The 27267-nt window shown below is 48.9% G+C and overlaps 2 protein-coding genes across 3 annotated transcripts in view; one reads left to right on the forward strand and one right to left on the reverse strand.

Moving 5' to 3' along the window:
* The window catches only part of TMEM140 (transmembrane protein 140), a 27260-nt gene extending 26004 nt beyond the window's left edge, over positions 1 to 1256 (forward strand). The window contains exon 3 of the mRNA XM_014586468.2: positions 311 to 1256. Coding sequence (XP_014441954.1) covers positions 311 to 339 — 29 coding nt within the window. The 3' untranslated portion in view covers positions 340 to 1256. The remainder of the gene's footprint in view (positions 1 to 310) is intronic.
* The window catches only part of WDR91 (WD repeat domain 91), a 29378-nt gene extending 3576 nt beyond the window's left edge, over positions 1 to 25802 (reverse strand). Inside the window, exons 1-14 of one of the 2 annotated variants that reach the window (XM_027770472.1) lie at positions 25733 to 25802; positions 23724 to 23903; positions 22995 to 23196; positions 21267 to 21346; positions 20384 to 20514; positions 18694 to 18859; positions 9895 to 10053; positions 8437 to 8630; positions 6973 to 7123; positions 5283 to 5377; positions 4964 to 5132; positions 4095 to 4203; positions 3262 to 3374; positions 1811 to 2008 (exon numbers count right to left, since the gene is read on the reverse strand). In XM_027770472.1, coding sequence (XP_027626273.1) covers positions 1811 to 2008; positions 3262 to 3374; positions 4095 to 4203; positions 4964 to 5132; positions 5283 to 5377; positions 6973 to 7123; positions 8437 to 8630; positions 9895 to 10053; positions 18694 to 18859; positions 20384 to 20514; positions 21267 to 21346; positions 22995 to 23196; positions 23724 to 23870 — 1914 coding nt within the window. In that variant the 5' untranslated portion in view covers positions 23871 to 23903; positions 25733 to 25802. Of the gene's footprint in view, positions 1 to 1810; positions 2009 to 3261; positions 3375 to 4094; positions 4204 to 4963; positions 5133 to 5282; positions 5378 to 6972; positions 7124 to 8436; positions 8631 to 9894; positions 10054 to 18693; positions 18860 to 20383; positions 20515 to 21266; positions 21350 to 22988; positions 23197 to 23723; positions 23904 to 25732 lie in introns of both variants that reach the window. The other variant, XM_014586466.2, reaches the window with a different exon arrangement.
* Positions 25803 to 27267: the final 1465 nt, after the last annotated feature.

Below are 27267 nucleotides of genomic sequence, written 5' to 3' on the forward strand. Positions count from 1 at the left end.
TGAGTCCCAGACCCAGTGGCTTGAAAAACACACTGGGCTCATATGTGTGCATGCCAAAAATCCTAACAGGAAAATGGAAGAGAAGGAATTGGGATGTGGTCATCCCTGGGTGGGGGTGACTTCTCACTTTCCCGCTTTCTCTAGCAAGTACACACACCCTATTGCAAAAAATCTAAAAAAAAAAAAATGCATACATATATATGTAAGTATTCATACAGACAGCAAGGTACACCCACCTGAAATGCAACTAAAACAAACCTTTATAAAGAATAAAATTAAGTTAAACCTGTAAACTGAAATCTTTTTACAGGCTCTCCATTGGGAGGCATGCAGTTATGAAAAATTATGAGACTGATTCTTTAAGCAGAGGGTAAAACCACCAAAATAATCACCCATCCTCTGAAGGAAAGAAGAGCCTTACTGATGGCAACTCCAGACTTCACTGCGGTCACGGACTGGAAGGCTACTGCCTCAGACTCTCCTCTTCTGCACACGCCTCTGCCCACGAGGCCCCAAGGCCTTCTTCCCTGTTGCCCCAGTTCCTCCTCTTCCAATACACAGACCACTCCCCTCCCTGGGGGTGGGGGGGGTCTTCCCTGAGCACTTCCTCCTTCAGGACTGCTCAACACCACACTGGTCCCCACTGCTGGTGCTATGTCTCTAATTTGTCTGGGACCCCCAAGAGAACAGGGCTTTTTGTTTCTTTGTTTTTAAATGAGAGACGTGCACAAACGAGAGAAAAACAGAAAGAGAACCCTTGACAGGACCTCCTCACACCACGATTCCCTTTACCTGCCCTCCAGCCCTTCTGGAGACTAGACACTCACACATGCACCTGGCATGTTAACCAGGCTGATCCTGGGATCTAAACCCGTGGTCGGCCACAAGGCCTCTGGCCATGCAGGGTACTCACGTTACCACTGCACCATAGTGGCTGGACCAACAGTCATATTGCACATCTGGCACGCTCCACAGCACTAGTCGAATGCCGGGCACACAACTGCAGTGTAAAACAGGCTACTGACTGGTCAACGAGACACTGAGACTATCCCACCTTGTGTGACGCTTTACGCCTGCAAACTAAATGCCACCACCACGCAGAGGATGCCGCGTTAACACTGAGGCTAAGACTCAACTCGCTGGGTACCAAACTTACGCTGCTATATTGGGTTGTCGGAAAAGTCACGACCCAAGAGCTTAAGCTCTAACGCAAATCCTCATCACTAGTCTCTTTGGTAATACTTAAAAAAAAAAAAGAAGATGCTTATGATTTTATATAATCAAAAAGGTATATGAAAAGCTCTGACTTGGGAACTACAAATGTGTAAACTGAGGGACACAACCACTGTGGACAACTCACAAATCATACCCACGGACTGCTGTCCAAACAAACCAGGGACTGTCATGACCTTAGCCCAGATCAGGAGAGCTGAAATCAACACCCAGTACCCAGAGTTGGCGGTTACGGTCTCCCATCCCAACATGCTTCCCAGCTCTTATTCCTAAACCTCTCCTCTAATGGATATTATTTCCTAGAAATGGAGGCAGGAAAAGGGAACTGTCTTGCCAAGTTGGTGGACATACAGAGGGCAGGGGTCTCGTGTTCAGCCCCAATCCTGCCTTCTCCACTAGAGCTGAGAATCACCCTGCCCGGCTGGCAGCAAGACAAGAGGATTCAGATGCTGTCCCTCTTATGTCAGGGGTTTCCCCATGGCCAGGCAGGGTGGGGACAGAGGGTCATGCTCAGCTCCATCATGGATTATCCAGGGAAGAGCCCTCCCCACCCAGCACGATCCTCCCACACCCTTACCTTGTAGATGATGCCCCCTGTGGCAGAACACGTCAGCATGTAATTGCCCTCTGAGTCAAAAGCGAAGAGCCGACCCCTGGGGACCTGAACCTGCTTATAGCCGCTGTAGCCAGACAGCACGAAGGGGCCTGTGGCGTCCGAGGGGAGGCCATACTCAGACACCTTCAGGCCGCTCTTGTGGATGTTCCACTGGATGAACTGCGGTCACAGAGCACAACAAGAGCAGGGGGTCAGCAGGGGCTGGCAACAGCAGGTGGGGCCCGAGCCCGGGAGGAAGGGGCAGGACCCAACCCCAAGCAGAGGTTTGAGAGGACACCCCACCTCCCCCAGCCTCAGCCCTTTAAAGAGGTCTTTCAGGTACAGAGGCAGGAAAGGGGCTAGGGTGATGGGCCCACAGGTCACATGTTTTAAGGAAGAAAATCTAGAGGAAGTCAACAACTGTGTGTCAAGTTCACCCCTCGCCAACCTGATCCCAGGAGAGGACGGGGCGGCACCTGTGCATGGACTGCTGGCCTCTCAGGCAGGGAGCGTGCTTTAAGTGACCATCGTTATCATCACTGTCAGAGTCAGGACCCAACTAGTTTGTGCTGACTTAGGAACAAAGCACGGAGAACAAATTCCAAATATATTTCCAGCTTCTCAGCAGAAACCAATTAAGCACTGAGCAGCATGGCCATAAACCGTACCTCCTTCACCATGGTTTTTCTAATCTGTTAGCCCACCCTGGGCTACTGGGTTCTAACTACTCCTCCGCTGGGAGTCCTACCCACGTAAGTAGGAAGTCAAACTTAAATTTAAAAATCCCCTGTACCCAGTTCTGGAATGTAGAATTTCTTTTGTAATCACTGTGTTCAATGGATAACACAGGTGGACAGCATAAAAGCAAAAGGGCACAGGAGGGCATATCTGAAAGCCAGCCGTCCTCCCACCTCTGCCACTTACCCCAGCACCCCTTCCAAGGTAATCACTGCTCCCACATCCTGATGGACCCATCCATACAGGGAATCCACTGGGGGTATTTACTGTCACCGTTTTTTAGAGGTGGGGAGGTGGGTGGAGGCTTCTTTTTTGGTCTTTGGACTCTCTTCAGGCCAGTGTGCCTCTGGGAAGCTATCCCCAGCCCTCAGCAAAATCTCTGCATCCATGCCGCAACCACCCAATTATCAAGCTCACCAAAGCATGGCCTGACCCTGAGTCCAGACCCCGTGAATCCCCCTACAGTGAGATGAGCTGCCTTTGTCATGTAAAAGAGAACAGCCAACTCCCACTGAACTCACTTAAAAATCACAGAGATCCCGTGAGATGAATTCCAAGTTTACCTCGTCTCACTGATGACAAAACAGGCCCACAGAGAAGCCCAAGGTCATAGAGCAAGTAAACAGTAGAGTCAGGACCTAAACCCAAGGCCACCGTGTTGTGCTGGTGCTGACCCCAGTCCTGCCGGGCCCTACCTTCCCATCCTCGCCGATGCTGTACACAGTGTTCTCGTCGTAGCTGAACTCCACGGAGTAGACCTCGCCGCAGTGGGCCTGCCAGCTCATGGCACACTCGTGCTGCTGCATGTCTGCATGACGAGACATGGCCAGGGCTCCCACAGGGGCAAACCAAAAGCCCCCACCCACAGCAGGAGTCCCTCCTGCCTGCTCAGGGGGGCCAGCTATTCTGGAGGCAGAGGATCTCCTGGGCTCAACCAGCATGACAGGACTGGCCCTCATCCAAGAAGCCAGGCTGCCTATGAGCCTCAGAGGCAGTTTCCTTCCCTGGATCAGAAGTGAAGTTCAGGACTCCCAGAGAGAACTCGAGCTCTTCTGAGGGGCAGTAAGTCTAGGAGGTCACAAGAATCCCTGAGAGGCCTCTATAACTTCCCGCCAGGGTGTCATGGGGAATCCACTGACAAGAGCCACAATGCCCCATCGCAGACCCTGGGACATCTCCTGGGGACAGGGTCTGGCCTGGGGATGTGTAGACAAAATGCCCAATATTCTGCCACATGCCTCTGGTTAAGGTACGCCATCCTCGTGGGTCCCCCTGGACCCCACACAGGCTACGAGGACTCAGATCCAACAGCTGAAGACAGAAGGACTGTTGGCCTCCACACCCCCACAGCTACTGGCACTATCCACATGCAAGTGATGATGAAAACTCCAACCCAAGTTAAGTTCCAGGGCATATGTGAAACCACCTTTTGGCAAGAGCCTTTAGTCCAGCTGGACAAAAAAAATCCACCCCTCTTCTCTGGGGCATTTAAGAAGGGGACTGGGATGGCCAGGGCACGCTTGCTTACCGAATAGCCGGATGATGCCATCGGCTGCCCCTGTGACCAGCAGGTTCCCGTTGTGATTGAAGGCTGTACAGTTGATAGCAATGGGTTCTGGGTCCAGGGAGAACTGGAGCTATGGAAACGAAAGAAGAGCAAAGTAACTCAGAATTTAAAGGCAGCCCTGGCGCACTGCCTAGTCCACCTCAGCCCCCGGGCTGGGTTTTCCGCCAGCTCTGGCCCCACGCGAACTTCCCCTGGGAATGTGGACCTGAGCCTTTGCCAAAGTCCGAGCTTGTGATCTCTGTGCTCTTTTGAGAGGCAAGGTCTGTGTGCCTGTGGACCCTGTAGTTTCCATACAAAGACGGTAAGCCATGCATGCCCAGACATAAAATGAAAACCCACCATGTGGCGGCCTGTGCTGCATTCCAAGTCCACTCCAAGCTAATTCTTGTTGAAAAGTCCCACTGCCTGCAGGAGGAACGCCTCACTGATGGCCTTTCCTCACAGGCAACACAAGGAACAGCGATCTGACCACACAAAGGTCGCAGCTGCTCCACGCCCTTCCCAGCAAGCTCTACAGTTAGCTCCCCACAGGAACACCCAGAAATACAGCAGCAAACAAAACAACCTCATAGAACTTAGGGTCTATTCATAAATCTAATAATTAATGAAAAAGGTCATTTCAAATGCTGTGGGACCCCAGGAGCCCTATATAACCATACAAGAACTCAAAGTACCATGCATAATGCTTTTTAAAACACACACACACACACACACACACACACACACACACAGGCACAGTTCTAAGCTGGTCAAAAAAACAAATCCTCTAGAGGCCAAAAATAAGGAGAAAGCAAGAGTCCAGAAGACTAGTGACCAATGGCTCCCCGTACCTGCTGCTTCATGGTTTTCGTGTCCCACAGCAGCAGCCTGCCAGGAACCTGGTTCGTGCCTTTGCTGCCAATGTCTGGAGCCGAGAAGTCTGCCTGGGAGGGGAGGCTCGGAGCTGCAGCCGAACAGACGAAAGAGGCCCCACTGGGGCTGCACGCGAGAGACAGGATTCTGCAATACACGGGGCTGCTCAGACACGCCGCCGCCCCCAGGGGGAGGGCGGGCTTCGGCCCTGAGACTGGATCCTGCTACCGATGGGGAAGGCCGGGGCCATGCAGACCACCTGCAGCAGCCGGGGGCAGGGAGAGACCTCCAGCTCACCTGGGCATATCATCGTTGATGTTGATTTCACAGAGATTCTTCTTGGCTTCGGTGTCATAAAGACGCACCGTCCCCACGCCACTGCCTAGCAAGAGCTGGAATGAGAAGAGGCGGGAGGTGGGAAGGTCAGGGTGGCCTAGTCTAGAAGGACCTCCAGAACAGAAGCAAAACTACAAATGGTGGCTGCAGGACGGAAGATGCATCAACTCAGATACACCTGGAACTGTTCCAGCTGGCCACACGAGACCCTTTGGCCCCCTCCTCCTTTCAGTTTTAAGTCCCAGCTGCTCCAACCCTTCCTTCTCACTCCCCATCTACCCACAGCCCCTTCCTGGTTGACTGTCACATTTGCCTTTTTAGGGGACAACTCTGGTACTGGACTTATAGAAGCTTCCAGAAAAAAATAAAAGCGGCAGAGCCAGCAGGTGGCATGGTAGTTAAGGTGCTGGACCCCACAAGACCGACTGCAACCTGAGCTCCAGACCCAGCAGACTGAAACTCACTCCAGGCACGTGCGCACATGCCCAGAATCGGGAGAGGAGAATGGAGAAGGGATTGCAGTGTGGCCATCCCTCCTGGAGGGGTAATTTCTCACCTTTTCCCTCTCTCTGACTCTCTCCAGAGAATACATGTGCCTCGTGGCAAAAATCTAAAAAAAATTTAAAAATAAAAATAAAAGTGTCTATCCCTCAGGCACTTGTGATTAATTTGGTGAAAATCTTCAATGATAATACTAAACACTGCACCAGAAGCAAGCGCCAGAAGCAGCCCGGGTCTGAGGGCATTCCCAGGGACGTTAGCTTGATCGTGACCTCTGCTTTTACTTGCAGGATTGACACGGGCACAGGGCAGGCCCTGGGATCCTGGTACCGTGAGAAGAGTGCCTTCAGCTGTCAAAAATGTTAGAAAAAGCAGGGTTTGCTGTTTAGGCTACATGAGATGATCCCTGCAAAATACATTGCCAGAAAAAAACAATAAATCTAGTTTACCTCCTTAACTACAACTCTTATTTTAAATATTAAAGTCCAGAGAGAAAAATCATACTGCACTGTTGCTGGGGGCAATCAGGCCTGTGGGAACCACAGACGGGAGCATCGGCCCCTCACAGACTCAGCTGCTCCCCTTGGGGCCTGGCGCAGGAGGGCTCTGGGCAGCAGGAAGTCTCTGAGCAGCAGGAGGGAACTCACTGGGAACGTGTGGGGAAACACGACAAATGGGGACCCAGGAAGTCAAAGGGTCAGAGGGTCTCCCAGGGGAAACCACCACACACAGACAACAGGAAGCCTTCTGCAGTCTGGCAGAAGCCTATTCTCTAGGGCCTCTATGGGCTCATTTCAGTTCTTGTTAATCCAGTAACCTCACTGCCACCCCTAAACCAGAGCCTGCTGGCCAATCTGGGGGATGCAGTCTCAAGTCCCCAACCGCACTCCCTGAGGGTTTATTCATGAAAGGCTATGCTTTTACCATGTCTAAGTAAAAACGCAATGGCAAATACAAAACTGAAACTACTAACATAAAGCAAATGGAAACTGAGTGGGTCTTGAGGATTAAAATAAAGGGTAACTTGGTCTAAAACCCAGAGACATGATGGAGAGAGGGAGGGGTCTGGCCCCTCTACTTGGCCTGTGGGCATCCCTGGGGATACTTCCACTGGTCCTACAAGGTGAGCACTCAGCAAAGCGTCACTTACCAGCCGGTCCCGCTTGGTGGCCCATTCTAAGGAGAGCAGTGGTGACTTGGAAATGGAAGACGCTTTGGTCTGCATGATGGGGTTGAAGGACCACACTTTGATGACCCCGTCTACATCCAAGCTGGCGACCCTCCTTCCTGAGCAATCCACTCTGAGATAAAGAAAAGCAGAGGATGGCTCACATCCTTCCCATAGCCCAGCATCCTCTGCAGCTAATGTGGAGATGATCACTTTTCCAACTTTCCAGATGTACTTGCTAACAAGTAATCCCTTAGAGCCATCAGGTGGCATGGTGGTTAAGGCGCTGGACTTCCACATAGCAAACAACAGTTCAAGTCCTGGACCCAGCGACTTGAAAATCATGCTGGGCACATGTATGTGCATGCCCAAAATCTCAAGAGAAGGGATTGCTGTGTAGGCATCCCACCTAGGGGGTGATGTCTCACTTTTCCTCTCCCTGTCTCTCTCCAGTGAGCACACACACCCTATTACAAACTAAAATAATAATAATAATAATAATAATAATCCCAAAAGGCCTACACTCAAAGGACAGGTGCAGGCTCTCTAGAAATACTCGTTCATTCATCTAAGAAATACTTACTAAGGGACCAGCAGATGCCATAATGGTTACATTGTTGGACTCCCGCATGGTCAACTGACCACAGTTTGAGTCCTGGACCCAGCAACTTAAAATTCATGCCAGGCACATGTGCGTACATGCCCAAAATCCCCAGAGAAGAATGAAGGAGGAGAGATTGTAATGTGGCCATACCTCCTGGGGGGTGATTTCTCACTTTCTGTCTCTCTGTCTCTCTCTGTCTCTCCAGCGAGCACATGGGCCTTATAGCAAAAATCTCTCTCTAAAAAAAGGAAATACTTACTAAGACCCATGGTGTCTGAGCTATGTGTTAGACACCAGGGACAGGATAGCGGACAAGGCTGGCAGGGCCCTGCCCTCAGCACTTGCAGTCTGTGGGGATTGGGGGCCTCCTGTAGCACATTCCAGAACAGCCCATGGGCCCACAGAGCCCACTAGGGTTCAAAACAAGAAACCTACCTATCCCCAAAAAATGACACTCCATGAAGATTTGTTCCTGAAAGGCCATGCTTTTACCATGTTTGAATAAAAACCTTATAAATATAAATACATACCCAAAGGCACTAACATAAAGCAAATGCGAATCAAGCGAGTGTTGGGGGTAAATCAACACTAACTTGACCCTAAAACTCAGAGATGTGATCATGAAGGGCAGAGAGACTGACTAGTGCAAAGACAGCTGTGAGCAGGACCCCACATGGTCAGCCATCTGCCCTCCGCACTCTTCAGGGGTCACCATGGCCTTCATGGACCACCCCACCTTCCACATCTCTGTTCTCCCCCATCGCCTGCTGGCTGCACCTTCGCCTGCATTGCCCGAAGACCCTTGTTGGGTGGCTGAGCCCCGGGCCCAGCCCCAGGCCCACCTGCAGTGCATGATGGATGAGTGGTGTTCTCCGTACTCTTCCTGCCCCAGCACGATGAAGGGCTGCTCGGGCCGTGCTCCGCCCCCCTCAGGGCCCACCGTGGGAGCCCTGGTCAGTGGCTCCACTGGCTCCACGTGCACCTCTGGGCTGGGCTCTGCCTCAGAGCCACCAGCTTCTGGCCTCTTCTCTGTACACTGAGCAAGCAAAGCAGTGTCAAGTCAGCTGGGAAAGGCCCCCACCCCGGGAGCACATGGGGTGACCAGTTCACAGCACTCGGGAGCCCTGTCCAGAGGAGAGCCCTGAGCAGGGTGGGGTACCCGCTCCGCATAGCCTCCCTGGAGACTGCTCCACTCACAGGCCCTGCTGAGGGCCAGGGAGTTGCAGGCCCCTCCGAGCTGAGAGGACCCCAGACACAAGTCTACCCCTGTTGGCCAGACCGAGGGAAAGGAACACTGCTTGAGAGTGACCCTGCGTGCCCAGCACGTGCTGAGGGTTTTACAGCTTTTCTCTCATTGAATCCTTCCTAAAACCACATGAGATGCCATAATTACCCCATCTTACAGCCATGGAAACTCAGACTGACAGCGAAGCTAAATACCTTGCCCGAGGCCACACGGCTGGCAAGGAGTCAACCTGAATATAAAGCCTGGCACGCCAGAGCTCAGCCTGGCTCCTCCCTAGCACGCCACAGTGCCAACCACATCTCCTCCTGAGAAGGAGGCACTGGTGGACTGAGGGCAGAGACTATAGGCTAGCTGGGGGTCCACAACTGCCCCATCTCTGCCACCCTGTGGCACCAACCATCAGCCACCAAATCAGGATGTGCTCAAAAAGACACGCCCTGGGGTTCCTGCTGCCCCTCGAAGCGCCCCTCAGGCACCAGCAGGAGTAATGCAACAACACGAAGACCCTCAGACCTTATGGGCTGTCCCTGGATTCCAGGAACATCTTTCACCATGCAGTGCCAGAACAGATTTGAGACCTGAGCCTTGAGGGCTTATTGCCACCTAGCCAGAACCACTACCACCCTGCTCACTGGCAAAAATGCCTCTAACAAAGGCAAGGGGCCCAGTAGGAGCTAAATGGTCAAGAAAGTGACTTGGCCAGGAAAACCATAAATCTCTCGGACTTTTGCCTTCAATCTGGAGTATGTGGCAGAAACAGAAGCAGCTTGCACTGCCAGGAAGGACGGGCCCTGACCCATATTCCCAGAGAGGGCTGTGTGAGAGAAAGGGATCCTATGGCAAGTGGTGGGAAACAGGTCTCCACGAGCCCGGCACGGGCTGGCATGGCAGTCAGCCTCAGGGAACGAAGGCTATGCCAGGGTTCCCAAGCCCACCTAATCACTGAAGTTGTCTCCCGGGAGCACTTCCAGAGCCCTCAGGGAAAGGCTGCATGGGGAAAGGGCCCAGCAGTGGAGCTTGGAGGGGCTGGGAGGGGCACTCAGGACCCCCTTACCTGGGATGTGGTGGTAGAGAAAAGCTCCTTCCTCTCCTTGCCATGGTCCTGCAGGCGCCGCTGCCGGTGCTGTGACCAGCTGGACTCCCCCGTGGCCAAGCCACTCAGGAGGCTCTTCCCATCCCTGGGTCCAGATGTTGAGTCCTTTCCCTTGGTGGCCTGAGGACAAGAAGCTGGCAGTGAAGTCTCTTCACACTGCCCAGGCTGTGACTACTGGACCGGGGGGAGCAGAGGCAGGGAACAGATTCTCTACGCCACAGCCCAGGAAGGGCTCCTTGGCCAGGCTGAGCAGGGAGTTAGAATGGTGTACACCTGGCCAGGCAGGTGAGGTTGTAGCAGCCTGGCCTTCCACCTCCCCTTCTCTGCTTCCTGTTAGGAGCAGGTTGGGTCACCTGCACTCCACAGCCTGCAATGTCTGTTACTTGGAGATGGTGATAGCTCCTCCACCTAATCAGATCAATTCACTTCAGCAAAAGGGGAGGAGCCCAGCACTAAGGGACCACCACGGCAGACCATATCTTACGCTAGGTGTTATAGACGTTTATAAGCAACACTATGTTTGGACAATATAAAATAATATTCGCACAATGAGCAATCACCTCTGTGGAGGGAAAAGGAAACACAATACCCTCTTTTATCTTGAGCCAAGTATAGGACTAAATCAGCTAATGTTAACGAATACCAGGACATTTGAAATTGATTACTGAGCTAGACCCACATCCTAGTGGTGAAGGGAGCCAGACCGCATATGCCAACTGTGGTTCAAATCCTGGCCCCGGCAGCTTGAAAAACACACTGGGCATGTGTGGGAGCATGTCCCACATCCCAACAGGATAGAGAAATGGAGAAGGGATGGCAATGGCCATGCCTCATTGGAGGGTGTTTTCTCCCTCTCTCTTTCTGCCTCTCTGGTGAGTGCATGTGCCCTCTGGCAACTGGGAAAAAAAAAAAAAAAGAGAGAGAGAGAGAAAGAAAGAAAGAAAATGATTACTATATAACCAGAAATTCTTTACAGGATTGTTGGAAATCCAAGGACCTTTGAATAACTAGGAAAGAAAAAAAAAACAAAAAAACAAAAACACAGTATTTTCTGGCTCCTTAGACAGGGTCAACCAAGGTCACAGTGACAGAATGAACTTGGTAACCCCCACCCACACCAGCCCTATGGAGAGAGTCTCCTTAATCTAGAGCCTCTTTAAAAGGAGCTGCCCCTTCCTAATTTTGCAAACGTCTGGCAGGACTCTCCTTCTCTGGTCTTAGTCCATAAACTGTGATGGTCAGACCCCTCCTTTTTAATTACACTCTTAACAAAAAGATGGGGATGCAAAAAGCCACTCAGGTTTGACACCGATGCTCTCAAGAAACCATTTGTACATAAGAGTTCAGTGAAGGAAAAGAACTCAACCGGAGTATATGTGCTGCTTTTTACTTCTACATGTTATTTCTTTATTTTTTTCCTTCCTTATTTCCTTCCTTCTTTCCTTCCTTCTTTCTTTCCTTCCTTCCTTCCTTCCTTCCTTCCTTCCTTGCTTTCTTTTTAAGGTTTTTGCCATAAGGCACGTGTGCCCGCCAGAGAAAGAAAGAGAAAGGGAAAGTGAGAAATCATCCCCCAGATGGGGGGTCCACACCACAATCTCTTCTCATTCATTCTCCTCTCTGGAATTTGGACACACATACACCCGTACCTGGCGTGATTTTTAAACTGCAAGGTTTGGGACTTGAACCGAGGACTTAAACCAAGGTTGGCCATGTAGAAATGGCACTTTAACCATCCTGCCACCTACTGGCCCTTCTACTTACTATTTTGTATGTTAAAATTAAACAACTTAAAATATAGACTCCTGGGAACCTTAGAATCATGTGAACAGGTAAGGAAGGAAATTTTAAAGCACTGTTAGTTTACCTGCAACATAACCGTGGCTGACCTACAAGGTATTTCTGCCTAAATGACCTCAAGTAAAATCTGTTTATACTTGTAAGAGATGTTTCTTTAGAGGAAACGCTTGTTTCTCTGGATTCTGGATTATTTTAGGAAAAGTAGAGTACCTAGTCAAGATAAAATGAGTAAGAAGAAAACCAACAATAATTTCAATAGTAACTTCACAAGGGGTCTTCAAAAGGACCTGACAGCTGGAATTCACACCCCAATCTGACAGCAGAAACCATACTCTGAACAACTAGAAGAAAGCAATACCATGAAGGGGCAACCCGGAAGAAAGTGACTATTTGATAACAGAAGGATCAGAGGAAATGCTGTAGGCCTGGAGCTAAGGAGCATCACCAAGTCAAAAGGCCCTAATCTCAGCGCTTCTGGCCATCCTGGAGCAGCATTCCGCAGACCAAGGAACAGGAACAGGTTCCACAGTGTTAAAAGTGGAAGACCTCTCTTAGTTCCCCAGAAGCAACAGGTGGTCAAGACAACTGGTAATAGACAGTAGTGAGGTACCAGGGTGTCCCTGACCTGGTCTCTGGCATGTGATCCATGGGTGTCAACTCTCATTATACGAACCATGATTCCTCCCCACATCTGCTGATCCAGAGGATAACGAGTGGAGACGGGCCAGCAGGAGACATGGTAGTTGAAGTGCTGGGCTCTCACATGGCCCACCATGGTTCAAGTCCCAGGTGCAGCAGTTTGAAAATCATGCCAGGCAGATATGTACGCATAACCAAAATCCCAAGAGGAGAACGGAGAAGAAGGAATTGTGGTATAGCCATGCCTCCTGAGGGCGTTTTCTTTCTCTCTTTCTCGCTACATATATATGTGTGTATATACAGTTGTCAGAAACATGAACAAGGACAGATGGTCATAATGTATTAATGGCTGATAAATGTAGCTGTCTTCAAAACACATAAATAGCTATGGTAAATTTGTGTCCAAGGACAAGCGGATAGCATAATGGTTATGTCACTGGGCTCCCACATAGCCAACCACAGTTTGAGTCCCAGACCCAGTAGCTTAAAACTCACACCGGGTGCGTGTGCATGTGTACCCAAAATCCCGAGAAGAGAATGGAGGAGAAAGGATTGAGCATGGCCATCCTCCCTGGAGGGTGATTTCTCCCTTCCTGTTTCTCCGTCTCTATTTCTCTGGCGAGTGCATGTGTCCTACAGCAAAATTCTCTCATAAAAAAAAAAAAATTGTGTCTAACCACAAACAAATCTAATTTAAGCCAATGTTTCCTGTGACATAAACTTTGATTGACAGTATTGTTCTAAGAACAAATCTCATAAAAATCTTAACTGCTGGCTTCATATAACACAACATTCCAAGATTCTAAATTATATTCTGTCGCAATCTACCTGACTCCTACAGTCCAGGAGAGAGACTACAACCTGTGTTACATCACACAACCTTCTCACTATGGACAGTTGAAAGTTGACACCCATTCGTTTTTGGTGGCCTGAAAAGATGAAGAAGGATTCCAAAGCCTCACAGAGCTTGCAGGCTGTCACCCAAATGGGGCAGGAAATGAATTCCAGTATTTGGTCTCACCTGAAGCAGAACAAAGGCACCCCAAAGACAAGCCCTCAAAGCGCAGAGATAATAGACTGAAAGAGCTAGAGAAGGGCTCCCTTTTTCCCTCTCTGCCAAGATCCATGGGAATAGCTCCCAGGGGAGCTATTGTTACCACCAATGTCTCCATAGCTAGAAAGTAATTTTATACCAATAAAAGCCACAAGTACAGACGTTTGTGGGCAATTTGCTTTTTTCCCAGTGCAGCCAATTAAAGGTTATCTCTAGGATCAGACAAGTCCCATGTGAAGTCCGTAACTAAGCAAACAAGAAAGAATGATCATATGGTTTTGCAGTTACTTCCATTAAAAAAAAGGAAAAAAAAAAATTGGGGTTAGCCAATGGCATGGTAGTTAAGGTGGCTGGATCCCATAGACATGGCCATGGTTTGAGACCTGGACCCAATGGCTTGAAAAACACTCCAGGCATGAGAGCATGTGTGCCCCAAATCTCAAACGGGTGGTGAGACCGAGGAGAAGGGATTGCAGTGTAACCATGCCCCATGGGACATGGGGGATTCCTCACTTTCCCTCTCCCCGTCTCTCTCCAGCAGGCACACTTGCCCTTGTCAAATAATAAAATAATATTAAAAAAAGAAAGAAAAAGTTTGATGCTATGAGTATTTTCGTAATAATGACAACAGTTTCAGTGACTAATCTCAAGAGGGCAAAATGCTGATGTGAGGGAAATTTAACAAACTGTAAATGGTAGTTAAAAATAGGAAAGTCTCATCATTTTACATTTGCTAAATGAACAATAAAATAGTTCATTTACTTTTTGCATGCTTATTCTATAAAGGTAAAAAAGAAAGGAGGGCTCCAGTGTGGTAGGGCGGGGCAAAAGACCACATGCTCAACATGCACTGATAAGCAATGTGGCTTACTGATAAACCAGTGTCGTGGTAAACTGAATCCAAAGCAGCATTTTATCAAGATAACAGGAAGCCACACTCTGCATTTGGTATGGATGAGAGAGCATCTATTCAATAGAATTACACACTCAAATTTGGGCATGAACTCTAATAGAGAGACTGAAACATTAAAATGTCCTCCCAGAGGATGGGGTCCAGGACGTGAAAGTCTAGATCGTGCCATAACGGTAAAGCGTAGGGGAGTTGGGGAGAGTGATAAACACAGGGTACTTAGTGTGGAAAAGATGGGAAGGGTTGTCTTACACAGAAAGCTTTATTCCATGGATCTCCAGAGTTCAAAGTTAAGATCTAAGTGCAACAGTCTGGATACAGTCCGTCCCCAAGGGCTCACACACTGGAAGCTTGTTCCCTAACATAATGGTGCCGAGTGGTGTTGGACCTTTAGGAAGTGAGGCCTAGTGGGTGGTCTTTGGATCATGGGGACACTGCCCTCATGAACAGATTAATGCCATCTGGGGGTGGAGTTCTTGCTCTCATGGGAATAGGTTATTTTCCATGAGAGTAGGTTGTTATAAAACTGAGAGGGTTGAACACGGGTCACTCTCTCTGCATACCCTGCTGACCTTTCCACTTCCTTCCGCTGTGCTATGCTGAAAGATCAGGTGCCAGCTCACGCCCTTAAGACTTTCCAGTCCCCAGAACTGTGAACTAAATAAACCTGGGTTTTTGTGTTTTTTTGTTTGTTTGTTTGAAATTTGCCAGAGGATACATGTACTTGCTAGAAAGAGACTGAGAAAGAGTGAGAGCGAGTGAAAGCATCCCCCCCTGCTCCTCCATCTCTCCCTCCTTTAAGAACTATGGGTGCACGCACACACACACACACGCACACACACACCACAACTATGGGTGCATGCACACACACACACACACACACACACACACACACACACACGCCTGGTGTGTTTTTCAGCTTCTGGGACTCAAATCACACAGTTAGCCACATGGGATCCATGCCACCAGTTAGCCCAAAGTTCTATTCTTGATAAATCACCCAGTATCTTAGGCTCAGCAACATGATAATGAACCAAGATCACAAGTAAAAGTTATAAAAAGATTTCTACTTAGAACCAGCAGTTAGCGTAATGGCTATGTCGCTGGACTCCCACATAGTCGACCGCGGTTCACATCCCGGACCCGGTGGCTTAAAACTCATGCCGGGCGCGTGTGCATGCGTGCCCAAGATCCCGAGAGGAGAATGGAGGAGAAAGGATTGCAGCGTGACCATCCCCCCTGGGGGGTGATTTCTCGTTTTCTGTCTCTATGTCTCTCTCTGTCTGCCTGGCGAGCGCACGTGCCCTATAGCAAAAAAAAACTCTCAAAAAAAAAAAAAGATTTCTACTAATAGCTTCCTTTTTAAAAAAAATTTATTTACTTTTTTATTGTTGTTGTTCTTTTTAAAGAAATCACCCCCCAGGGGGGATGGCCACACCGCAATCCCTTCTCCTCCATTCTCCTCTCGGGATCTTGGGCACGCATGCACACGCGCCCGGCATGAGTTTTAAGCCACCGGGTCCGGGATGTGAACCGCGGTCGACTATGTGGGAGTCCAGCGACATAGCCATTACGCTAACTGCTGGTCCCAAAAATCTATTTACTTTTTCACTCCATTTGTTATTAGTATTTTTTTAATTTGACCAAATAGAGACAGAAAGAAAGGTTAAGTGAGAAAATAAACTTCCGGGCCCAGGAATCGAACCGGTTGACCATGTGGGAATCCAGCACCTTTAACCACCTCGCCATCTGCCGGCCCCAGGTTTCTACTAATAGCATTCTAACAAACATGTGTTCCCACTTTAGCAGGCAGTGATTTCCATTCCACAAGAGGCCATCAACCCAGAGAACATGCTTCTGTACACAACAGGAACGTGAGCCAGATGACCTCTAGGCTTCCCTCCAATGGGAAAGTTCCAGGGTTTTCTTGAACTTCAAATCTATCAGATACTTTTAGAACTGAAGCATTAGTGATAAACTGAGTCTAAATAATCTACCATCAATAAAACCCAGCGACTTGACCGTTGAGTTTTCCAGATTGTAGAGATCTGTCATCTCCATTCAGGAATGAAAACATCGCCCTATTAACATGCCACATAGAGTCCAGCTCCATGGCCTGGTGGTTAAGGCAGCCGGATCTCACATGGACAACCATGCAGTTTGACCCCCAACCCAGCAGCTTGAGAAGCACCCAGGTGTATGATGGTGCCTGCATGCCCAAAATCCCCAAAGGGGGGCGGGCAAATGAAGGAGAAGGGATTAGTGTGTGACCATTCTCCATGGGGAGGGCATTGTCCTCTCCATCTCTGTCTCTCTATGGTGACCACATGTGCCCTCTAGCAAAAGAAAAAAAAAAGACCAATCTGCTTGATTAGGTTGGGCCCTCAGAAAAGTCATGAAGCATTTTTCTGATTTTCTATACAAAAATGAAAAATGTATCATGACTTTTCCAATGACCTCACAGTTAAAGGCAAGATGAGGAATGTGCTGCTGGAAATGATACATGCTTACTCTCATTTCTAGGCTGTAAACTACACAGTTTCCTGTTGCATTTCATCCTTACCATGTGACACACAGTTCCGGAATAGATAAAGAGCGTGGCCACAGGCTAACCCCCAAAGAGTCTGTCTCTACGCTTTCGATCAATTTAAGTTAACAAAATTGAATTCCACAATTTCAAGCTCATGTGAAGGGACTCAACACTCCCTACAACATCTATTAAACTTATGAATGTTGCACAGCGAGACAGATCCGGAAAGCAAATAGTGACCCTGACTCAGCCCCATTCCACAGACTTGGAATTCTTTTATTTTTTTCCAGTTTGCTATAGGATGCATGCACTCGCCAGAGACAGACAGACAGACAGAAAGGAAGTGAGAAATCACCCCCCAAGGGGTTAGCCATGCGGCAATCCTTCATTCTCTTCTCAGAATTTTGGGCATGCACACATACACACACACACACACACACACACACACAAGCACCCAGCATGCTTTTCAAGACGCCAGGTCCAGGGCTCAAATCGAGTAGTCCTTAACCCCCAAACCACCTGCTGACTCTGGAATTCTAATTTTAACATTTGCATTTTTAGAAAAACAATCATAGGAGCAGTGGTGATTAATTTTTTATTGTTTCTTTTCCCAAGCAAAACTGGGGTGAATTTAAGCAATAGGTTGACAAACATGGAGCCAGGTAAACCTACGGCTGCCGACTCCAAAGCCCATGCTCTTTCTCACTCAGTGTCCTGTTGTTGAGCTGGAGCCCTAGATCTCAAACCCAGTCTCCTACCCCAGAGTGGCTGCCCCTGGCTTCTGCCTGCATGCCTGTGTCGCAGGTAAAGTGGAGGCTAGCCAAGGACAAGAAACCAAACCAACTACCACGCTGAAATTTTTCCCATTCCAACAGCAGCCTAGGGCAGACCTCTGCCTGACCGGGTACAGCAGTTAGTCCCAAACTTGCAAGTGGTCTCAAGCCAAGGGTGGGAGGAGAAGGCACAGACTACCACTTACTTGAGCTGCAATTAATAAAACCATACCAAAACAGAAAGTGTTACTACCCAAGCAATAACACATCATTCTGAGTTTGTCCGCCTTTCACTCTGCCAAGGAAAATTGCTTAGGGCACCCGCACGGGTGTTTTGGACATAAGCTGGCATCAAACACATTCTCTTGCAATCTTCTACACAAGTGAAAAATAGCAAAAATCTTTTGTAGAATCAGCAAAAGTACCCACATGTAGGTAAAACACATGATTCGAAATAAACTTAATTAACTTAATTAACTGATGGCACCTTGTATCACCAAAGGTTCAAAATTCTGAATTGCCTGAACTCACACTTGAACCTCCAAAACACAGTCATAAGCCCTTGGGTTCGCAGGTAGCTGATGAGAAAAAGGGAGGGGCCCTTCCAAGCCTACCTCCTGTCCTTGGCTGTCCACCGCTTCACCTGGCACACAGACGTGCAGGCAGTGATCGGAGGCAGCCACTCTAGGTTAGGAGACTGGGTCTGAGGTCTGGGGCTGCCCTTATCTGCGCACCCACATCTGCCCAGGGCCTCACACGCCACAGCCAGAAGGGAGGCAGAGGGGGTGCAGGTGGAGACAGCACTGGGCGGACCGTCCTCCTTGTTCCATTACAGCCTAAGATCTAATCTCATCCTGCAGGACTATCACTGGTCTATGGCCATAAAAGCGAGGAAGGAGGAAGAAAGGATGAGATGGGAGTCAAAGATCTCACCAGCATGCCCAGGAAGTCAGTCCTAAGGAGAGGACAGACGAGCTTACACTCGACAAGGAGGTCTGGAAGCCCAGGAAGATGCCACAGGCTCCCGGCACGAGTTAGGAAGGTGAGACTCGCTTACCTGACCACCGAAGGACTCTTTCTTGGCTGAGCTCTGAACCTGAGGGGGGGCCTGGGCAGGCGACAACCGTGAGGGACTCTTCTTGCTCTGAGGCAGCAGTGAGGACAGGAAGCCCACGCGAGGTGACTGGGACAGGGAGGCGTTCCTTTGGCTGCACACCATGGCTCTGCTCAGGCAGACACACCACAGGGTTACGGGCTGGGGTGGGGCACGGAGGAACCAAGAACAAAGAACTCCTGGACTATGGTGGTGCTAGTGACGGGCTTTACCCGGGTTCAGGGGCCTGGGCCCTGATGTGGTGCTATTCTTGGCACCATTTCTCATACCAAGGGAGCCACCAGCTGACCCAGCACGACAGTGAAGTCTGTGGCGCTTCTTTCGGGTCCGTGGAAAAGCTCAGAACTCCGTCTGACAGCTACTGGCCAGGTGCCCTCCAGAGCACATGGAATGTGGGTAGCCCAAATCCAGGTGTGCCGGAGGCTGACCATGCACACCGGCATTCAGGGATTTCACACGCAAACAAGTTACAGCTCATCAATAACGTGTCTATGTTACACATTCGAATGATATTCTGAATATACGGGGCAAAAGAAAATTCATCATTAAAATTTACTTTGTTTCTTTTTCGTTTTTTTGTAGCTGTTGTTCTGTTTTGGTTTTTGGGTGTTTTTTTTTTTTTTTTTGTAAATGAAGCTACCAAATGATTACCTGATATGTCTGGCTTTGCATTTCTTTTCAGTAGACAGCTATGTCTCCTGCTTTGTGCAGGTCCAATATCTGACGGCCTGTGTTCACACCTGACTCACCAGCACCTGTGATACCTGTCTGGGCCTGTTTCTTCACCTGCTACCAGGATCATCAATGCTGCCTCAAACTCCTTCTTTAACTGGTCATTTCCTCTAAGGTCGCTCCAATCCCTCTCTCTCAACCTACCTACCTCTTTTTTTTTTTTTTTTGGAGAGATTTTCGCTATAGGGTGCGTGCGCTCGCCAGACAGATAGAGAGAGACATAGAGACAGAAAGCGAGAAATCACCCCCCAGGGGGGATGGTCACGCCGCAATCCCTTCTCCTCCATTCTCCTCTCAGGATCTTGGGCACGCACGCACATGCCCCCAGTGTGAGTTTTAAGCCACCGGGTCCAGGATGCGAACCGCGGTCGACTACGTGGGAGTCCAGCGACATAGCCATTACGCTAACTGCTGGTTCCCAACCTACCTACCTCTTTAACCCTCAGGCAAGGTGCACACTTCGAGTCAGGTATGCCTCCCACGGAGGCTGTCAATCAGCCCATGTGGGAGGGAGGTGCTCTTTGCTCTTTCTGACATGCAAAAAACGCCCCAAGGCTTTCCAACAGAGGCTACGGTTTATTTATGCAGGCTGTGCACATCTGGATGTGCAGTCCCCTGGCAGAGTGGTAGTTTCCCCTCCCCCTGGGCGAGGCCGGAGGCTCAAAGACTGGAAACAACTCCTGCAGGACTTAAGAGGCCAGGGACCTTACTCATAAAGCTCGGAAGCCAGAGCAGTGTGTGCCAAGGAGGCTTGTCAGCACTTCTCCCTTGCCAACTTGGGGGGGGGGTAAGGGGGTGCAGAGGTGAGGTGGGATTAGAGTGAACCCGGGGCTGAGAACAGAGAAGACAGAGGAGAGGATGAGTCAGCCACCCCCTCTCCCACGAGATATCGCATACTCACAGCTCCGAGTCTCCCAGTCGATCCATACTGGAGACATACGGAGGCAATTTGTGCTGGACCAAGGCCTCTTCCTCTTCTGGCTGTTGCTCTTCTTTCTTCAGGCGGTGGATCTCAGCTTGCAATGCAAAAAGCTACGCAGGAGTAGGGCTGAGTTAGCCGGAGCTTCCTCGCCATCTTCCCTCTGCTGGGGAAGATTTCTAGACACAGCACATCAAACCCAACCACACTGGCTCAAAGTGCCTCTCGCCTCTGCCTCAAGGTACCCCTTCCTCACTCTCAGCTCATTGTGGGTTGGAAAAATGCAAAAGTGGCCTGGACTACAGTGTGGCGAGAAAACCAAAAATGGCTAGAAATCCAAAACCCGCTCCTTCCTTTTTTATCATTTGACTTGCTTCCTTTTTACCACTTGACTTGCTTCTTTCTGAATTTACTGAGAAATAACTCCACCCAGTCCTGCTTTGCTCTTTGGAATCTACAAAATCGGACTTTGAAACGCAGGTAGAAAAAAATTTTAAGCAAATTATGGGGTTTTGTTTGTTTGTTTGTTTGTTTGTTTGATGACAGAGTCTCGGCCTCCTCAGAAGAAATGGATAAACTCTAAAAATTAGAGCCAATCCCATAGCCTAGTGGCTAAGCTAAGAGAGCCAGATTCCACACGACTGACCACAGGTTGGCTGTACACATGATTTAAAACACAAATCTCACCTCTGGTTTTCAGAGACAATTATGGCCCTAAATCCCCATTGCTGGCTTTCTGGAGACTCACTTTCATCTGAGAACAGTTTGACTTGCCTATGTCTCATCAGTCCACCACTGCTGCTACATAATTCCACACACAAAAAGCAGAAGTACTTCCCCCAGAGCAAGACCATTCAGAACAAACCTTCTGACGCAGAACTTCATTTTCCTCTTGAACCTGGTTGGTCCTCTGACATTCCGCATCAAAGTTCAGGATCACAGGAACTGGTGCACAGAGTTAAAGAATAAACCTGACTAAGAAACACTGAGAAGTCCCTCCCAAACTCTTGACACAACAGCAAACACTTGAACTTGAGACGCAGGGAACAGAGTACAAAATTGGTGCTATGGGTTCTTCACAGCTTTATGAAATAGTGTCCTCTTGTCCTCAAGCCAGGCAGACTCACAGACACATTACGACCCACCTGGACGGCCCGCAGAGAGAACACATATCCAAACCTGAGCGTGTTCTCCCAGATATCAGCAGTGAAGAGCTAGTATGCAGCTGGCTCTTCACAGCCAGTCTAAGCTTTGGTGAGATCAGTACAGGCATTTAGCTCAAAGCAACCATGGACGCCAGTGGCTCTGCAAGCACCCTGCTAGCTGGCCAGAAGGATCAGCCATTTGGCCTTCCCCTCCCCAGATGGAACCTCTCCCTGGCAAAGGTTTAGACAGAGAAGAGGAAGCTTTCTGCAGACTCCACAGGCCATAGGCCACAGGCCACTCCAAGAACATCCATAATCTAGCTTAGGGTTTTGGTCTTTCCCAAATGCTTAGGACAGCTTCTCTCAGGAGTGCAGAGTGGCTAGGGTCTCAGAACTAGCAAAAGAAATTCCAGCCCAAAGGTATGTGCCCTGATTTGAAGAGCACTGTCTTGTACTGAAAAGATCTTGAGTGACAGTTTCAATTTCCCTGGAGGACCCAAGCAGTTAGGCCACAACCAACCTGCTAGTTTCTTCTGAAAGCCCTCAGGAGGAAGGTAGGCAGCAGGGGGAGAAATAAGACAGGCCTGGCATGGGTGGAAATCACCCTGACCCACGACAAAAAGAAAAGGCAGGAAAAGCCACTTTCCTATCTCCACCAGAAAGTGTTTCTCCAAGAGCCCCAAACACTACCAGTGGGTGGGCCTCTACAAGTCAGTTTATCAGGGCCTCCCCAGACAGCCCTGTCGGGCAGTCCAGTCAGACCAGGCTCCCTTCTCCTTCTCTAGATTTCCAACCTAGAGAACATGAACAATGGAGCATGCCCTGGGCCTCGGGATCTCAGGCCATCCATGGCAAAATGGAAGATTTGGTAGGCTGTAAATAACTTATGGACATATGTCCTCATGCGTTCTCTCTCCACCTCTTTCTCAAATACCCAGATACATATGCTTAAAGAGACTCTGCTTTCTGGCAAGTTGAGGGACACGGAGGTCACTTAACAGAACCCAAACTAATGCCAATAGGAGGAAGTTCCAGCCCAAGAAGTGTTCTCATCTGTGCTCTCAACTGCCTAGTCTCAGCAAAGGCAGTTGATTCTTGGGGACACATGTCATGCACAGAGAGGGTGCCAGCTGATTTCTCAAGGCCAGCTGGTTTCTCCAAGCAGCAGCTGTCCTCTGGCCCCTGTGTCTGTTGACTAGCACCCCCTGCTGCCACAGCGTCCACCCGTGCACTCAGCTGGCACTACAACAAGACAGCAGCAGAACCGGGAATTCAGACTCCCTGGCCTATGGACAAAAACAACCACACTTTGTCCAGCCCCTCACATGACAATGATCCTCGGGCATTTGGTAGATACATGGTTGCTTTAAGAGCAGTGGCCACAGATCACGTTGTCTAGATGTCTCAAACTAGGCTCCCACCCAAGGCAGCTAGCAGGATATGCATACACTGAAACAGGACGCTCAGGAAGTTGTGCAGGGACACAATGAAGGTGTCGGCCCACTGTCGTGAAAAGTAGGTGGCAAAGGTGGGGTTGGTGTCTGGCGATGGCAGGAAGGGCAGGGCAAACCAATCCTTCCACTCGGCCTGGTTCTGGAGCTCTGTGGCCTGCTTTGCAAAGAACTCCTGAGCCTTATCATTTCTGTTAGTCTGCCAAGACACAAAATAAGTAGCAAGGAGGGGAGAGAGACAAAAGTCAAGAGGTAAGATTCTTCATCACTACACAGGTCATTCGATACCAGCATGTCAAAGAATGTTACAGGATTCACACACTCTGTTCTCAAGGTCCTTGTCATTTCAAAGTTGGTTTAAACTGAAGTTCTAACGATAAACGCCATCCCGAAAATTAGTCTGATATTCAGACAACCTGAGTGACACATTTCCCCCAGGTCAGCTAAAATCTGTACTATTCAAACTCTAATCCAGCTTCTTACATTCTTTAAACCATCACCCAGGCTGACAAGAGGGGAAATGGGAATGAGGAAGACAAGTCAGATGATCTACAGATGATGAGAGGGGGAAAAAAATAGTAGGAAAATAGTCCAAAATACTGTGCCCTGTGACTGCTCTACTTCTCTAAACAGTACAGAGTCCTCCCTATGGGTCAGAAGAAAATCTATTTCTAAATCAGAGATTCTCTCCACCAAGGGAAGCAGAACCCTTGAGCCAACAGGCACCTGGATTGTGTAGACGAGATAAAAGCGAAACAGACTGGTTTTCAGTTTGTGGATGGTGGGTCTGTATATGTCCTCCAAGCGGCTGAAGAGTCTCCGCTCCAGGTAGCTCCAGTAATCCCGAAGGGCAGCCAAGTCATACACCTGCATTAACTGCTGCAGCTGTTCCACGATCTTGTCCACCTGGCGAGAGAACCATGGATGGAAAAGGTGCTAAAGGACAGGAAGACGTTCTCCCCTTCACTCCACAGCATACAACTTTTTCCTTCTTGCTGTGACTTCTGGATGTTAAAAAAAAAATCTAGCTAGTAATCTATAAAATTTTCAAAACATATTAATGTGACAGTTTCTAAGTTTCTTTGAGGTTACATTTGTGTTGTGAAATTCCAGGTGTAAAAGGACTCTGGTCCAGGAAGCAAGAGATCTGGCTCTAGGTCTTGGGTTGACCTGACTTACTTGACCAACTTGGCAATGTCACCTCAACTGCAATTTCAGTTGCTTCACATTGAAAAAGAAAAAAAAAAAAGGTGTGGGGGGGGGTGGCAAAAGAATCTGAGACAGTCTCCCTGGTCCTCCTCCAGCTCCACAATTCCAGGATTCCAAGGATCACAGGGAGTACACTGACCGATTCCTTCCAGTCATCCAAGTGCCACCATGTACCGCCATCATACCAAGTACCACCACCAAGTAGCAAAGACCCGATAGCTGAGCAGAATGTCACCCAAAGAAGTCACCTTCTTGTAAGGAGCAATTACAGCAAAGTAAAATTATACCTTTTTTTTTTTTAAAGAATTATATTTTATTTAACTTTATTGATTTATTTATTTTTAATTTGACCAAGGAGGGACAGAGAGAGAGAGAGAGAAGGAAAGTGAGACAGCAAGTAACCAGGCCTGGGACTTGAACCTCTCTCAGCCATGTGGGAGTCCAGCACCCTTAACCACCATGCCACCTGCCAGCCCAAAATTACATCTTTTCTCATCTGGAAAATGTTTTGGATACCAACATCATTCTTTTTTCTTCTTTCTTTCTTTTTGCTATAGGGCACTTGTGCTCACCAGAAAGACAGACAGAAAGCAAGAAATCACCCTCCCAAGGGGATGGCCACGCGGCAATCTCTTCTCCTCCATTATCCTCTCGGGATCTTGGGCATGCATGCACATGCACCCAGCGTGAGTTTAAGCCACTGGATCCGGGACTCGAACCACAGTGGATTACATGGGAATCCAGCATAGCCATTACGCCAATTGCTTGTTGGGTGGATACCAACCCCATTCTAATGCCCCTGTTTTACAGATCGGGACACAGAGGCCTAGAGAGGTAAAATGACATGCTTTTGCCACCGAATGACCACTAACCAGGTCTCCTAACTTGTCTCCAACATTCTTGTCTCTCAATTCACCTGCCAACACCAGATCAAGTCAGCACATACAACCAACCATACAACTCACACACTCACACAAATTCCAACAACTCTTAACAGAACATCACAGAGGGGGGAGTTTGTGTTTTGACATGTGCAATGAAGTCTTCCTCGATTGCTGATGCAAAATTGCAAATGAATCCCAGACCATTTGAAACAAACACCATCGATACCTGAACATAGCTAACGTTTAGAACTGCAGATCTCTTTGCTCCCACTGCCAATGAAAGTCAATTCTTGAATATTTCTGTGATCAGAAATTCTCAACCCTGTCTGCTAAAATCGTCCCATCCTGGCTAACGACCGGCAGCATCTACTGGGAGGCTGGGGTGGAGACAGTCGTGGACCAGGACTCAGGGCATCTGTGCTCCCGATGCTCCTGACTCTCCCGGCAACTTAGGACCAGTCACGTCCACCTCGGGGCCTGGGTTCTTTATCTGCCAGGCGAAGGCCTAAGTCTGCGGTCCCCCCCCCCCCGGTGCGGATGACAACGCCGCTCCCGCCCCGGAGGGCAATGCTGCGGGCGCCGGTTCCCGAGCTTCCTCGGGCCACCTCTGGCCGCGCCGCGCCGCGCCCGCAGGCTGCTCACCCGGAACCCCTTCTCTTTGTCCGCCTTGATCTCGGCGTCAAGCTGCCGCAGTGTGTGCGTGAAGCCACGGAAGAGCCTGCGGCCAGCCTACCAGCTCGCACGCCCCGCGCTCTCCGCGCCTGGGGCCCCGCCCTCCTGCCGGCGTCCCGCCCAAGCCCCGCCTCTAGCTCCTCCCCTCTCGTCACCCTTGCCCTACCAGAGGCGCGGCTGGCGGAGATTCTGTGTTTCTGGTTGAGTTCTCTCCCAGTCCCTAGAGGCTGCTTTGTCATCCGAGTTAGCTAAAGTGGCGGCTACCGCCCAAGTCAAGTAGAACTGGACTTTAGAGAATAGCCAGATAGCCAGGAGGCGGCCAGGGGGCGAGGTGGCTTCTTTATTAACAATAGGTCCAGGATTCCTCTGCTGTGTGCCCTCCTTTTCAAATGAGACAACGGGAATCCTATAAGGTGAAGTGACACAACAGGTGTGTCTTCAAGAGAGCTCTGACTCCCCAGAAAACCCTGCTTCCTTTAACAAGATTAATTTACTACATGGCAAGACAGCCACGGTGCACTGCAAAAAGGAAAAAGGCGAATTTCAGAACCGTATGTACCAGGGGTCTTCAAATAGTTCAGGAAATGCGTTATTATGAAAAAACTATACATGACATTCAAAAATTTTTTGCATCAAAATGGTACTGTAATTCCATATTCCCACAAATTTTGAAGTCCCCTGTTATACTATGACCCTAGCTTCTTTTAAAAAAAATAGGGAGGGAAGATAAGATAAGAAAAAGGTATACACGTGATCGTGTGCACATTTCAAAAATTCAGGAAGATTATGCACTGGCTGCTTAGAGTTGTTTTCTCTCAGAGGTGAGACCACAAGGGATTTTCACTTCCTATTTTATTCATATATAATATATATGTATATCTTGAAGTTTTTACAAGGTGTATAACATTTCTAGAAGGAAAATAGCTATATCTTTCAGCCTTACTGCCTTCATCTGTAAAATGATGACAATAATACCCACCTTGCAGAGTAGTAACAAAGATTTAATAAGATAATGTATGTAAAACATTTAGCAGAAATGGAATGTTGGTAAAAATGCAGCATTTTTTTTTCTTTCTCCTTCCCTCTAACGGTTTTTTGTTTTACTTTGCTCAAACCCTCCCATCCTACTGTATGGAAATTCAGCTCCAAAAGGGCTCTGATCTAAACTAGAGAAACCCAAAATGATAACACAGAGCGAGCCACAGCAAAACAAGGAAGACACCTGTTCTACCCTCCTTGTCTGCTTTACCTGTCTCCACTGGGCCTAAGAAATCCACCAGGCAACCAACTTCATCAGACACCTGTTCTACCCTCCTTGTCTGCTTTACCTGTCTCCACTGGGCCTAAGAAATCCACCAGGCAACCAACTTCATCTCAAAGGGGAGGAAAGAAGAAAATCACTTCTGTGACTATTGGAAGAACCAGACCAAATCTTACTTTTGGATTTTCCTATCATCAAAGGCAAACTTTTGGCAGGCAGGAGCATATAGGGGAAGAGTCTGGTT

Source organism: Tupaia chinensis, unplaced genomic scaffold (assembly GCF_000334495.1).
Source record: "Tupaia chinensis unplaced genomic scaffold, TupChi_1.0 Scaffold000140_1, whole genome shotgun sequence".
In the NCBI taxonomy this organism is placed as follows: Eukaryota; Metazoa; Chordata; class Mammalia; order Scandentia; family Tupaiidae; genus Tupaia; species Tupaia belangeri.